The sequence below is a fragment of the Dendrobates tinctorius genome, unplaced genomic scaffold (assembly GCF_039654945.1).
Source record: "Dendrobates tinctorius isolate UK_male_01 unplaced genomic scaffold, ASM3965494v1 ptg000103l, whole genome shotgun sequence".
In the NCBI taxonomy this organism is placed as follows: Eukaryota; Metazoa; Chordata; class Amphibia; order Anura; family Dendrobatidae; genus Dendrobates; species Dendrobates tinctorius.
This window is the reverse complement of record NW_027361771.1, coordinates 38438326-38453149: the sequence shown is the minus strand read 5'-3', so window position 1 is coordinate 38453149 and position 14824 is coordinate 38438326. Positions and strand designations below refer to the sequence as shown.

Here is a 14824-nt window from a genome sequence, read left to right as displayed (position 1 = left end):
GGGGAAACGCCCGCGCATGCGCAGATGAGAGGAAAAAAAAAAAAATGGTGGAGCATCAGGAAAAAAAAAAACCTATAAAAAGAAGCCACGAGCATAGTGCCAATGCGCAGTCATGTCATCCATAGATGACCCAGCTTCGCTCCCGTTAAATCAGCCAGTGGAATCCCCACATGGCAGCAGACAAAGCGGTACTACAAGGAGAAGTAGTAGCACCAGAAGAAGTGGCAGCTCCAGGAAGGAATCTAGTGGACCTTCCAGACAAGACGAGCCCTTGGAGAAAAAACGTAAAGAGAAAAAACCGTCCCACGCCTTGCCTAAGCCTGAGTCGCGGACCCCGCAGCCGGTAGTTACTGACGAAACTCACGGGTGAGTGTTTTTAGTCAGAATAAATGACTGATGTTCGCTTGTTTCTGGTCCGCTCCCCCCCCTTTTTTTTTTGGCCAAAAGAACAGAGAAGGCGAAAAATAAAGAGTGTGCCTTATGTTCTCAGCCCCTCCCAGACGGCCACCCTAAAAGATTATGCCAGTCGTGTGTTGAGGAGGCCTTACAGGAGGAATCCTCGCGGAAGAAGGAGGATATCCGAGCGATAATTAGAGAAGAGCTACGGGCCTTAGGCAGCTCCAGGAGTCTGGGAGGTCACTCCTCCGTGAGAGAAATAGGTTCACCAAGAGGGGGAGCTTCGCCGGCGTCAAACTCATCGGCAGAAACCGGGGATCTAGACTCTGATAGATCCCAGGAATACCCTTCCTCAGAGTATGAGGAGCAGACGTGTTTCCCTACAGACAGCGTCAGCAACTTGGTTAAGTCGTTCCGGAATACCATGGGGCTACCAGAGGGTAGGGACCCCAAGACTCCGCAAGACATAATGTTTGCAGGCATTTCCCGTAAAAAGGTCCGAGCATTCCCAGTGGTCCCAGCTATAAAGGAGCTAGTAAAAAGGGAGTGGGAGAAACAGGGGCAGAGAACCTTCCTCCCCTTAACGTCAAAGCGTAAATATCCTTTTGACGACGAGGAATTGACGGCTTGGTTGAGAGCCCCCAAGGTGGATGCGGCAGTGGCCTCTACCTCTCGTAGATCCTCCCTGCCGGTAGAGGATTCAGGAATGTTGGCTGACTCATTAGATCGTAAGACCGATACACTCCTTAAACGATCCTGGGAAGCATGTACGGCAGCTTTTAAGCCCGCAATAGCAGCCACGTGCACGGCAAGGTCAGTGTTGGTGTGGCTGAATGACCTAGAGGACAATATTAAGAATGGAGTGGCCAGGAGTAAACTCCTGTCCTCTATGCCACTCATTAAGGGAGCAGCTGCCTTCCTCAGCGGACTCTCCGTTTATCCGCTAGAGCAGCAGGACTAACCAATGCAGGCCGGCGGGCCTTATGGTTGAAGGGGTGGAAAACAAAAACTAGACTGTGTGCTATACCCTGCCAGGGTAAGTACTTATTTGGTACGGAACTGGACGAGATCTTAACGAAAGCGGGGGAGAGAAAGAAAGGTTTTCCTAACCCGTATATTCCCTTTAATAGGAGGGCCTACAGAAAACCGCCGTTTGGCAAAAAGAAAGACTTTAAACCCCAGGATCGCTGGGGAAATAAGGACCCCAAACAAAGGGGCAATCTATTCGGAAAACGTCCCTTCTGAGGAGACAGGTTCCGCTAATACCAGTACACCGGTAGGTGGCAGACTACTGAAATTCAGCCACCAATGGGGGAAGGTAACATCAAACCCATGGGACATTGATATCGTCTCATCGGGCCTAAAACTAGAATTCGTTCGGCATCCACCGAACCTCTTCCTATTGACTCCCATGAAATCCCAGATACAGCAGGAAGCACTAGAGATGGAGATTGCAGTACTGCTAACTAAACAGGTCCTGATAGAGGTCCCAGGGGACGAAAGAGGAATGGGCTTTTATTCTCCTCTATTTTTAATCCCAAAACCAGATGGCTCTTTCAGGACTATAATAAATTTAAAGAAGCTTAATACCTTCTTGAGGCTGAGGCCGTTTAAGATGGAGTCAATAAATTCTGCAATAAAACTTTTGTTTCCCAGGTGTTATATGGCAGTCTTGGATCTAAAGGATGCCTATTACCATCTCCCCATATTCCGAGAGCACCAGAAGTTCCTGCGGGTAGCGGTCTGGTTCAAGGGTCGGATTCAGCATTTCCAGTTTGCGGCAATGCCATTCGGGCTATCCATGGCTCCTCGGGTATTTACCAAATTGATCCTGGAGGTGATGTCGTATGTAAGACTGAATGACACCCTAGTGATCCCTTACTTGGACGACCTACTAGTAGTGGGGAATTCTGTTTCTCAGTGTGAAACAAGAATGGCTCATTATCTCATCCTTACAAACACTGGGCTGGCTAATTAACTGGGAGAAGTCCAGGCTAGAACCAGTGACCTGTCAGAGGTTCCTAGGCCTGCAAGTAGACTCCGTAAGCCAAAAATGCTTTCTACCAGACGCTAAAGCGGTGGCTATAATCAATAAGATACAAGATACTATAGGAAGACCCGTAATATCATTGAGACAGGGTATGTCCTTGCTGGGATCCCTGATATCGTGCATCCCGGCGGTGCAATGGGCTCAATTCCACTCCAGAAAGCTACAATGGGCTATTCTGCAGGAAACAGACTGCAGGGACGGTTGGAAGGGAAGATGTCCCTATCGCCGGAAGTGGTTAATTCCCTAGAGTGGTGGTTGAATCCTACCAATTTGTCAAAGGGAGTGCAATGGTGGGTAACTCCCTCCAAGGTGCTCACCACGGATGCTAGCCCCTTAGGTTGGGGGGCCCACCTGGAGGAGCACATGATACAAGGCCGGTGGCGTAAACATGAAATAGAAACCTCCTCTAATGTAAAGGAGCTAAAAGCAATTTTACTATGCAATGTCTCAATTTGTCCCGCAGTTAAGAGGAACCCACGTGAGGGTCCAGACAGACAATACCACCGCAGTGGCCTATATAAACCGACAAGGAGGTACGCGATCGGGACCGTTGATGTCTATCGTGGAAAAGATCCTAGAGGTGGCCGAGGTACATCTTCACTCCTTGTCGGCACTCCACATAAGAGGAGTGGACAACTCTCAAGCAGACTATCTCAGTCGACGGGGCCTATATCAGGGCGAGCAGGCACGTCTTCGAGACGATAGCGTCAGAATGGGGCAGACCAGAGATAGACCTGTTCGCGACCAGAGCCAACAGACGTGTAAAAAGGTTTGCTTCGCTCTACAGGTCAGACAACCCAGACATTCTAGATGCCCTCCAAGCACCCTGGACATTCCAGCTAGCCTATGCCTTCCCTCCAATGGTTCTGCTGCCAACAGTAGTCAGGAAAATAAGACGAGAGGGCGAGGGTCATCTTGATAGCCCCGTTTTGGCCCAAGAGGCCGTGGTTTTCCTGGCTGAGAGCCATGTCAATAACCGACCCGTGGATCCTGCCGCTGCACCAGGATCTTCTCTCGCAGGGACCCTGCTACCATCCACAGGTCAAAGCACTACACCTAGCGGCCTGGAATTTGAAAGGGAACTATTAAAGCAGAAAGGCTTTTCGAAAAACCTAATTAATACCCTGCTACAAAGTAGAAAAGAATCTACAACAAAGATATACGCCAAGGTGTGGAGGAAATTCCTGACCTTTCACCCAGCAGCGCTAGCCGGTGAACCACCCATTACGGCCATCTTAGAGTTTCTTCAAAGAGGCAGAGAATTGGGCCTCTCAGTAAATACTCTTAAAGTCCATATATCGGCCTTAGGAGCCCTATTTAACTATAACGTGGCAGCAAATAGATGGGTGACCCGTTTTGTTTCAGCCTGTCAACGATCAGAACCGGTGCATATTCCTCGGCTTCCGGCATGGGACCTTACTCTGGTCTTGGATGCCTTTATTCAGGCCCCGTTTTGAACCCATAGATTCAGCATCAGTGAAGTGCCTCTCATTGAAAACTGCTACACTAGTGGCTTTAGTATCAGCTAGAAGAGTAGGTGATCTTCATGCTCTATCAATAGACCCTCCGTTCTTGTCAATAACACGAGACAGTCTGATTTTGAAGACAGATCCGTCCTACCTTCCCAAACGGGTAACTAAATTCCATAGGTCTCAGGAGATATGCCTACCTTCCTTCTACGAAAACCCGTCAAACCAGGACGAGGTGAAATATCACACCTTAGATGTGAGGAGAGCTGTACTAGCCTACCTTGATAGGACCAGTCCCTGGAGGCAGAGTAGGTCTCTTTTTGTCTCCTTCCAGGGCAACAGAAAGGGGTCTGGAGTTACAACAGGCACATTATCCAGGTGGATCAGAGATGCGATCACAATGGCATATTTGGCTAAAGGAGAAGAACCTCCGCTGGGGATTAAGGCGCACTCTACTAGAGCCATATCATCCTCCTGGGCCGAGAGGGCAAACGTCCCAATTGAACAAATATGTAAGGCGGCAACCTGGTCTTCTCCATCTACCTTTTATAGTCACTATAGCCTAGATTTATCCTCTACCGAGGATTTGTCTTTCGGTAGATCAGTCCTTAACACGGTGTGCCCTCCCAAGTGATTATCTCTGGAAATCTCTCAGTGGGTGCTGTCGTGGCGAAGAGGAAAAACCGGATTACTTACCGGTAATACTCTTTTGTAGAGTCCACGACAGCACCCGCTCACTTCCCTCCCGTAAAACTTTTTTCACATGGGTCTCCTTGGTGGCGGAGATTGTAATTAAGATTTTATACATGGTTAAACTTAGCAAACTTAAACGATGTAGGCGTAAGATAGATGAATCGCCAAAACAAATTGACTAAAACATGTATGGCGGTTCCTCCGTTGTTCTCGGTAATACAAACTGAGGGAGCGAGGGGGACCGCCCCATTTATCTTTCTGTAGGTTTCCTGTTCTTGGGGGCGGATCCCCTCTCTCAGTGGGTGCTGTCGTGGACTCTACAAAAGAGTATTACCGGTAAGTAATCCGTTTTTTTTTTAATACACCTTACACAGCTGGACTCTCCTCATACAGTACCATCTCTCTGCTGGTATTTTTGGTACATTTTTCCAAACATGAGGAAGTATAGTGGAAGAGTCCGTGGACGTGGGCAGGGGGGCGCAGCTGGTACTGATGTTGGTGGTGCATCGACTGGTTCTGGCAAAAGCACAATAGCAGCTAAGGCAGAAGGTGTTGAACCTGAGTCATTGTCTGGCCCAAGAAGCCCTGTAAGGTTGCCTTTTCTTGGAGTAGGAAAACCGCTTTTAAAGCTGGAGCATCAGGAACAGGTTTTGGCATACATTGCCGAAACAGCCACCAGCTCTATTGCCTCCTCTTCTGAACGTTCGAAACCTGCAAGCACGGAGACGTCAGTGCAGGGTTCTGGTCCGTCCGGTCCACCGCTACTTCCCCTATATGCAGCTCTCCAGTCCAGCTCACTCTACCAGACACTGAGTAGGACAAGAAAGTACTCATCCTATACAGTAGTGAAACAAAGGAGGGCACCACCAAATGAAATGTTGGGATCCTCCTGCAGTCAGCAAAAGACAGATACTATATAGAAGTAGAAAAGCTACTGACCAAAAACAAGCAGGGATCACCAAAACAGTATAGTAAATTTTATTAGACAACCATAAACAACACCAACATAAAAACAATTAAAAGTCATAACACATGACAAATTGTACACTAGGTTCCTAATAAAGCCAAAAAGACATCCCCCATATACCTAATAAAATGGCTAGGCAGTTAAATGTAATATGAAAGTGGTACAAATAACCTAAAGAGAGCAGTGTGTAATTTGATGTAAAAATTGTAGTAATTGAGTAAAAAAAAAAAACAAAAAACAACGTCAACATCCCCTATCACTAACAATTATGACAGTAGTACAGAACAATCACAATTCATTGTAATATAAATACCACAAATGAAGATAAGAGGACAAGCTGAAATAAAGCCATGATAAATACCTTGGCTTTATTTCAGCTTGTCCTCTTATCTTCATTAGTGGTATTTATATTACATTGAATTGTGATTGTTCTGTACTACTGTCATAATTGTTAGTGATGGGGGATGTTGACGTTTTTTTTTTTTTTGACTCAATTACTACAATTTTTACATCAAATTACACACTGCTCTCTTTAGGTTATTTGTACCACTTTCATATTACGTTTAACTGCCTAGCCATTTTCTTAGGTATATGGGGGATGTCTTTTTGGCTTTATTAGGAGCCTAGTGTACAATTTGTCATGTGTTATGACTTTTAATTGTTTTTATGTTGGTGTTTATGGTTGTCTAATAAAATTTACTATACTGTTTTGGTGATCCCTGCTTGTTTTTGGTCAGTAGCTTTTCTACTTCTATATAGAAAGTACTCATCCTCTCATCAGCGTACACTGTGTTTGAATGACTACATTGCCAAACTAATCTCATTAGAGATGATGCCCTACCGTTTGGTTGAAAGCGAAGCTCATGGCCTACGCTGTCCCACGCTATGACCTACCAAGTCAGCACATCTTTGCTCGAAAAGCCATCCCTCCACCGGCATGTGAAAGACCGTATTGTCCATGCACGAAAACAGTCAGTGATTGGAAAGGTGCACCTCACAACAGATGCATGGACAAGTAGGCATGGCCAGGGCCGTTACATGTCCATCATTGCTCACTGAGTTAATGTGGTGGATGCAGGCTCCACAGGGGACAGCGGCGATGGAACAGTGCTGCCTAGCCCACAGTATAGGAAACAGTTGGCTGTAGGCTTTCGACCCTCCTCCTCCTCCTCCATCAGTATAAGCTCATCCACAGAGCGCAGTCGCACGAGCACTCCATCCGCAACTGGCAGTGTTGCACACGAGGTGTCCCACTATCGAACAGCTAGTGGCAAGCGTCAGCAGGCTGTGTTAAAGATGATGTCTTTGGGCGACAACAGACACACCGTGGAGGTACTGGCTGACTACTTGCAGTGACAAACTGAGTCATGGCTGGGCAGTCTACATCTTGAGGCGGGCCAGGTAGTCAGTGATAACGGCTGTAATTTTGTGGCAGCCATAGCCCGTGCAAAACTCACACACATACCTTGCCTGGCTCACACTTTGAACCTGGTGGTGCAGTGCTTCCTTAATAATTTTCCGGCGTTAATATCCCTGCTACATAAGGTGCGAAGACTGTGCTCGCACATCCGTCGCTCAAACGTCCACTCCACTCGTATGCAGAAGCTGCAGCGATTGCTCCACCTCACCAAGCACGCCTAATCATAGACGATGCAACAGGGTGGATCTCCACCCTGCACATGGTTGAGAGGCTGTGCGAGCAGAGGCAGGCTGTAATGCATTTGTGGGAGGATACACGGGCAGGCAGTTTGAGGGAAGACATGGAATTGTCGGGTGTGCAGTGGTCAAAGCTGAAAGACCTCTGTAAAGTCCTTGAGTGTTTTGAGGAATGCACACGGCTGGTAAGCGCAGACAGCACCATCATAAGCATGACCATCCCACTTATGCGTCTGCTCATGCAAAGTTTGACGCACATTAAGGATCAGGCGTCTGCAGCGGAGGAGGAGGGAATCCTTGATGACAGTCAGCCATTGTCTGGTCAGGGAACTGTCCTGGAGGAAGAAGAGCAGGAAGGGGATGATTATTTTGGGCAGGAGGATGCTTCTCAGGGGGCAAGAGAAAATGTTGGCGTTCCAAGGTCAGGTACAGTGTTTGTGCATGACTGTAGGGATGTGGATTTGCCAGAAAGTGCTCCTCTACCCACCACTGGCAGTGCATCATTGACACGTGGAACATTGGCCCACATGTGCGATTATGCCTTGCGGATCCTAAAAAGGGACCCCCGCATTGCCAAAATGATGAGGGATGACGACTACTGGCTGGCCAGCATCCTCGATCCACACTACAAAGGCAAATTACACAACATCATGCCACAGGAGAACCTAGAGCTAATATTGGCTAACAAACAAGCTACTCTGGTAAACCGTTTGTTTGAGGCATTCCCAGCACACAGCAGCGGTGCTGGTTCTCCCACGAGCCGTAGTGGGCACAATGGAAGAGGTGTTCGTGGTGCACACAGCCGAAGTGGCGTTGGAGACAGGGGTTTAATGACCATGTTGTGGAATGATTTCTCAAGTACCACTCACACGACTGCTAATACTGCATCGATTGAAAGTGACAGGAGACAGCAGTTGTCAACTATGGTTACAAGCTACTTCTCCCATATCGATGTTCTCCCTCACAGGTCATTCCCCTTTGACTATTGGGCCTCTAAACTGGACGCCTGGCCTGAATTGGCACAATATGCCTTACAGGAGCTCGCTTGCCCTGCTGCTAGTGTTTTATCTGAAAGAGTCTTCTTTGCTGCTGGTTCAATCCTGACAGAAAAAAGGACCCGTCTGTCTACCCAAAATGTTGATGATCTAACCTTCATTAAAATGAACCATGCATGGGTTTCAAAGGATTTTGTCCCACCTTCCCCTGATGACACACAGGTTGCCAGAAAACTGCCTCGCTTTTGTCCTCCTCTTCCACGGACTTGCCCAATTCCGCCCTTTGCAGCAGCTGAATGTCCAGCAACACATCAACATATGCCATTTTTTAAACCTCCCTAAGTGGGCTGAAATGGCTGGGGTCAACACCTGGCGCACCCGGGCAAGTGCCGTTGGTCTGAACAGGTGGATGGGACCACAGATGGCCGACGGCACTGGCACAGGGCCCCTCATAGTACAATACAGTGTCTCTGACGGTGGGGGGGCCCATTCGCCATCAGACACACCAGCGTACTATGAGGGGCCCTGTGCCAGTACCGTCGACCACGAGTGTGCCACCCCTGCTTGGTCATGGCCACAGCACTTGCAAGTTGCAATACTTACCTCTCCCTGCTCCACCGCTGTGTTACCTGGGCAGTTAAATCCTTCACAGGGAAGGCCACTAGAAATTTGGTGTATTGATCGATGATGGTTAAGATGTAGCTATGCCCTGTCCTACTGGCCTCTACCTTCAGATGATCAATGGCTACCATTTGTAATGGACGTCAACTTTACAAGCGGATGCAGTGGTGCTTTATGATCACCTTTCACAGTTGTGATAGTCACAGACGTGTGACATTCCTGCCACCATTTTTTAATGTCTCCTCTCATGCCAATCCAATAGAATCAACTAAGGTCTGTGGCTTCTGTCTTTTGCACTCCAAAATGACCAGACACATTATGATAGGCAGTGAGGACCATGTCTACATCTCTCCCTGTGATCACAATTTGATGGAGACGAGTAACGGTGATGTGATCCACGCTGCTGCGATAAAGCAATCCTTTCTTCACAAAGAACCTTTTTCACTGTTTCCACAGACACAATAATTGAGGGTCTGCATCGCCTCTGCAACATCTACCTGGAGGTTTTCCCGCGATGAGTAATTCCCAAATTTCTGCTAACACTAAACTTTCCGTCTGTACTTGTTTCCAGTAGCGGAGAGTCTGGACTGGCTTGCAGAGATTGAAATATATACGAAGATTTAAAAGTACCACAACACTGTATACTGTTGTACGCTTCGACTACCTTTCCCTTTTTCTACTTAAAATTCTAGTGTAATACATACTGAGCCTGTGAGTGTCTGTGTCTGACTCCGGAGGTATAGACGGAAATTTTTACAATTACCCCTAGACTGGATACACCTGGTATGTGCTGATACAGTACCTTTGTTCAAAATTTTGTATTACGGTATCATCCATAGTGAGCGTGTGTGGTTTACGCCTTCTATATATACGGTGAATCGGAGATACCAATTTTTACCCTATACTCAATACAGCTTGTATCTTGTTATACAGTACCTTTGTTCGACATTTAGTATTACGGTCAAATCCATACTGAGTAAGCGTCTGAGACTGACTACGGAACTATATATACGGAGATTTCAATTGTACCCTATAATATATATACTTACTATCTTGTTATCCAGTACCTTTTTTACAACATTTTTTATTATGGTCAAACCCAGACTGAGTGACCGTCTGAGGGTGACTCCGGAAATATATACCGAGATTTCAAATTTGGGCAACACTGTATACAGCTGTACGCTTGTGTTACATTACATTACCCATTTACAGCTTTTCATATTCTTGTGTAATCCATACTGGGCCTGAGAGCGTTTGTGTCTGCCTCCTGAAATGTATACGGAGATTCAGAATGTTTACACTATACTATATATACCTTGTATCTGGTGATACTGTACCCTTTTTCACATTTTTATTTTATTGGGTAATCCATACTGAGCTGAGCCTGTGAGCATCTGTGTATGACTCATGAAATATATACGGAGATTTACTGTTATCCCTAGACTGTATAGAGCTGTACGTTTCTGATACAGTACCATATATCTGCTGGTATTTTGGCTCAATTTTCAAAAACATGAGGAAGTATAGTGGAAGTGGGTGTGGGCAGCCACCTGGTACTGATGGTGGTGGTGGTGCATCTGCTGGTAGTACCAAAAACACAATAGTGGTTAAGAGAGGAGGTATTGAACCTCCATCATGGTGTAGCTCTGGAAGGCCTGTAAGGCTCCGTTTTTTGGGAGTAGGTAGACTGCTTTTAAAGCCGGAGCATCAGGAACTGTTTTTGGCTTACATTGTTGAAACAGCCTCCAGCTCTATCGCCTCCTCTTCTGAAGTTTAAAAAAATGCAAGCACTGAGTCGTAAGTGCAGGCTTCTGGTCAGGAGCAACCACTTTCCTTGTGTCCTTCACCCACACCAAAAGTGAAGGATGCGGCAGCACACACTTCAGATTACTCCATGGAGCTCTTTTCACATACCATGCCTGGGTTAATTAAAAATGAGGCCCATCATATACTGGAGCATTCTAAATGGAGCAGACCAGACACTGGAGCAGTATCTATGAGGCACATAATACACTGGAGCATTAGAAATGGGGCCCATTATATATGGAGCATTATTAGGGCCCATAAGACACTGGAGCATCATCCATGAGGCCCATCATATACTGGAGCATTCCAAATGGGGGACATCAGACACTGGAGCAGCATTTACAGGGCCCATTAGACACTGGAGCATTAGAAATGGAGCCCATTATATATGGAGCATTATTAGGGTCCATCATACACTGGAGCATTCCAAATGGGGCAGATCAGACACTGGAGCAGCATCTATGGGGCACATGATACACTGGAGCATTAGAAATGTGGCCCATTATATATGAAGCATTATTAGGGCCCATAAGACTCTGGAGCATCATCCATGGGGACCAACATATCGTGTAGCATTATGTGGAGCTCATCATATACTGTATGGAACATTATATGAGGCCAATTATTCTTTTTGGAGAAATATATGGGGCTCATTATTCTGTATGGCGCACAATGTGGTGGTCATAATACTGTATGGAGTAATATACTGTCCTTTTTTTGAGCTATTGTACAATTTAAAATAGATCAGTCATATAAGCAGTGAAATATTTGTCATTGTACTATACCTATATTTCTGTGCCGTATCGGAGCATCATGAGTTGTGGTATGTGTTAAAGGGGCGCACTGACACTCTTTGGCCCAGGGCACACAAAAACCTGGAGCCAGCCTTACCCCCCCCACAACTTTAGCCAGATAACCCCCAGTTTTCAATGTGTAACTATTATTGTGAAGTAAATTAAAGTTGACAAGCTTCAGTAATAAGAATTGATGTTTTTGTCATTGAAATGGGCACTGTAGGTGTGTTTACTGTCCTCCACTCCCTGCTGACTTTGCTTCCCCATTGACTTGCATTGGGTTTCGTGTTTCAGTCGGCCTCCGACTTTTCCCTATAGTCGGACGATTTCGTTCGACCCGACTTTTGAGAAAGTCGGGTTTCATGAACCCCGACCCCACCCTAAAAAAGGCGAAGTCGCTCATCTCTAGTGATGAGCGAACATGCTTGAATAAAATGTTGTCCGAGTACACTTGTGTGCTAACCTAGTGACTTTGGCGTGCTGGAAAAATATGTTCTCGTCCCTGCACCTGCATGTCTCGTGGCTGTTAGACAACAGGCAATCCCTGCATGTGAGCTGTCGAAAAGCCACAAGACATGCAGGCATATGGACTTTAACATACTTTTCCAGCACACTGAAGTCACTCGGTTAGCACACGAGCATGCTCGGATAACACCTTATCCCAGCACATTTGCTCAGCCACTAGTCTTTACCCGAGTTGTTCACAGAATTCTCAGGAGTTGTCTTTCGACTGCTCTACATCATTGCCTTGTGAGCCATGCTACTGTGGTGAGGACCATCATAAGTGGCACTAAATAAAAAGGCGTATATCTACTGAACCATGAGTTGGAGTTTAAAAACCAAAAAAAAAACAAACAATGTGTATTCTGCAGCGTGTCATGTATAATAAAGTAGGAGCAAAACTGTCCATGTTACGTCTGGTTATGGGACCTCTTTAAAGTTTGGTGGATTCGATTATTCATCCTGTATTATGAGTTTTGCCGGACACTTCTGATTGTAATGTAACTTCTTCCTTCAGGCACTGCTAATTTGTCATGCTAAAGACACGGAGCACGCAACAGCAGAGCGTAGCGTCCTAGAAGCTGTCCGACATCCCTTCATTGTAGACTTGGTGTATGCTTTTCAAACCCATGGGAAACTGTACCTGATCCTGGAATGTCTGAGTGGTGAGTTAATTAAATTGCTAAATGTTATAAAATATCTACATTTCTGATCTTTAGACATCCCTGAAGTAGCGGAGATTTCTGAAAACCCAGAACAACATTCTAAGAAAGGGTCTGTTTAAGGGGTTGTTCATAAACTATATATTGCCTATCCACAGGATAGATGCTAAATATATGGCTGTTTATGGGAGTGGTGGTCTCACATGCTTACTACTGCTACACTCGGTTCTGATCATAGGGGGTCTTGGGATTCGGACTCCTTGCTATCAGAAACTTATCATCTATTCTGTGTATAGGTGATAAATGTTACTTCTCCTACGCCTCATTGGAGGACACAGACAGTGGGTGTTATGCTGCTGGCCACTAGGAGGACACTAAGTAAACACAGAAAAAAGTTAACTCCTCCCCTGCAGTATACACCCTCTCGCTGGCTGAGAATTCCCCAGTTCTTGCTTAGTGTCTGTAGGAGGCACTTGAGTCTGGCTTCAGACCCCACCATTTTTATTTTATTTTTGAACTTTCTGTAAATTTTTATTTTTTAATTAACGGTGTGAAGGGGGTGACGGTTCTTTTCTACGGCCCGCTCTCCCCCGAACCAACAACAGGCAAGCACACTGATTCTTCTAGCGATGGTTTCTTTACGGTCCCGGTACCCCTTACGGATACGAGGGAGAGCGCAAGGAAGGAACAATGCGTAACACACGGAGAAGATTTGACCAGCGCTTTCGGATGCCTTGAATCGGCCCCATAGCTCTCCGTCCCCCTGCCCATAGGGTGGATCGATTGAGCAATACCCCTGTAACAACCTCTCCGGCTCTGCTACATCGCCCGGGAGCTTTTTTACCTCAGGATCTGAGATGGGATGAAACCTGCAGGCTCCTAGACAGCACAGACGGAGCAAGCACCGGATTGGAGGTATGGGGTCGGGTCTTGGTCCCTGGGAGAAGCGCTGACCGAGTCTCAGCAGCGGCATACCGGCGCCCCGTCGCGGCTCCCCCCTTCACCCGATGCTCGCCGCTGGTAGGCCCAAAACTTTAGTCCCCGGCTTTTCGGCCTATTAGACCGCAATTTACATAGTGCCGCCGCCCACGTCTTTGGCGCCTCTCGCTCTGTACGAGAGGCGCCCTGCTAATCTCGGGGGCCATGTCCTTAACCCCTTCTCTGCTCCTCGGGCTCTGTGACAGCTGCTGGGGTGCGCGCACGGATGGACAACACCTGGTGACGCTACAGGGCCACCGATATTCCTCCCAGGGACACAGCGTCAGGACTGCGGGTAAACTGCATCTGCTCTCAGAGAAAAACTTAACCCCTTCGCTGCACATTCCCTGCAGCTGCAGCCCAAGCTCTGCTTGTAACCCTTTCACGGGGACTATGTCTCAGTCTAAGGAAGCAAAAAAAGGGGACTAATAAGAAGCGCAATGCATTCTTTACCGCTGGTACCTATTGCAAGACTGCCTTGCCCAGTACCCAGACTAATCCGCTACGCACGGATTGCGACCCGGCTTGTACTAAAACGCCAGCCGCCGCCGCTGTAAGGTGCTCCCTGCGTTTAGTTCCCCTGTGTGTACCGCGTCCTTGACACGGTCTGTGGAGTCACTGACCAAGGCTATAGACTCCTCTGGGAACCCTCTTTAAGTCAGAACGCGTCTTTACCACCCGAGGAGGGCTTTGGCGACGGCTGGGAACCGTCCACCAGCAGGGGCCATAATCGTTCAAGGGATCCTCAGGTCTCTAGAAAGCGGACCCATGACACGTCCCCTAGTCACGCTCGCGATTCAGCATCGGCGAGTTCTCTCTCGCTCTCACTCTCCTAATGTTCGCAGAGAACATGTCTCTGAATTCGAGTCTGAAATGCCAGTCCCTCAGAATTCCCCAAATGTCCATGAATCGCTTGATTCTCTGACAGTCAGTCAACAAGTTTCTGACGTTGGACGACGAGAATATTCCCGCTCCTTTAAGAAGACTAAACGTGTACGCAGGGTATTTGCCAGCCATCCAGAGTTGAAGGACATTGTCTAGAAACCGACCACATAAGCAGTTCACAGGGCAAAAGCCTATCGAGGCTAAATACCCCTTTACTCCAGATCTATTGAAGGATTGGTTACAGTCCCCCTCGGTGGATCCTCCTGTATTGTGCCTTGCCCCTAAAACACTTCGATCTGTTTCTGAGGGTTCTTCAGTCAGAAACCCCTCCGATTGTAAAATTGGCTACCT

The 14824-nt window shown here is 47.1% G+C and overlaps 1 protein-coding gene across 1 annotated transcript in view; it reads left to right on the top strand.

Moving 5' to 3' along the window:
• RPS6KB2 (ribosomal protein S6 kinase B2) overlaps nt 1-14824 on the top strand; it is a 63282-nt gene that overhangs the window by 16886 nt on the left and 31572 nt on the right. Inside the window, exon 5 of the mRNA XM_073588252.1 lies at nt 12466-12613. Within this exon, the coding sequence (XP_073444353.1) occupies nt 12466-12613 (148 nt within the window). The remainder of the gene's footprint in view (nt 1-12465; nt 12614-14824) is intronic.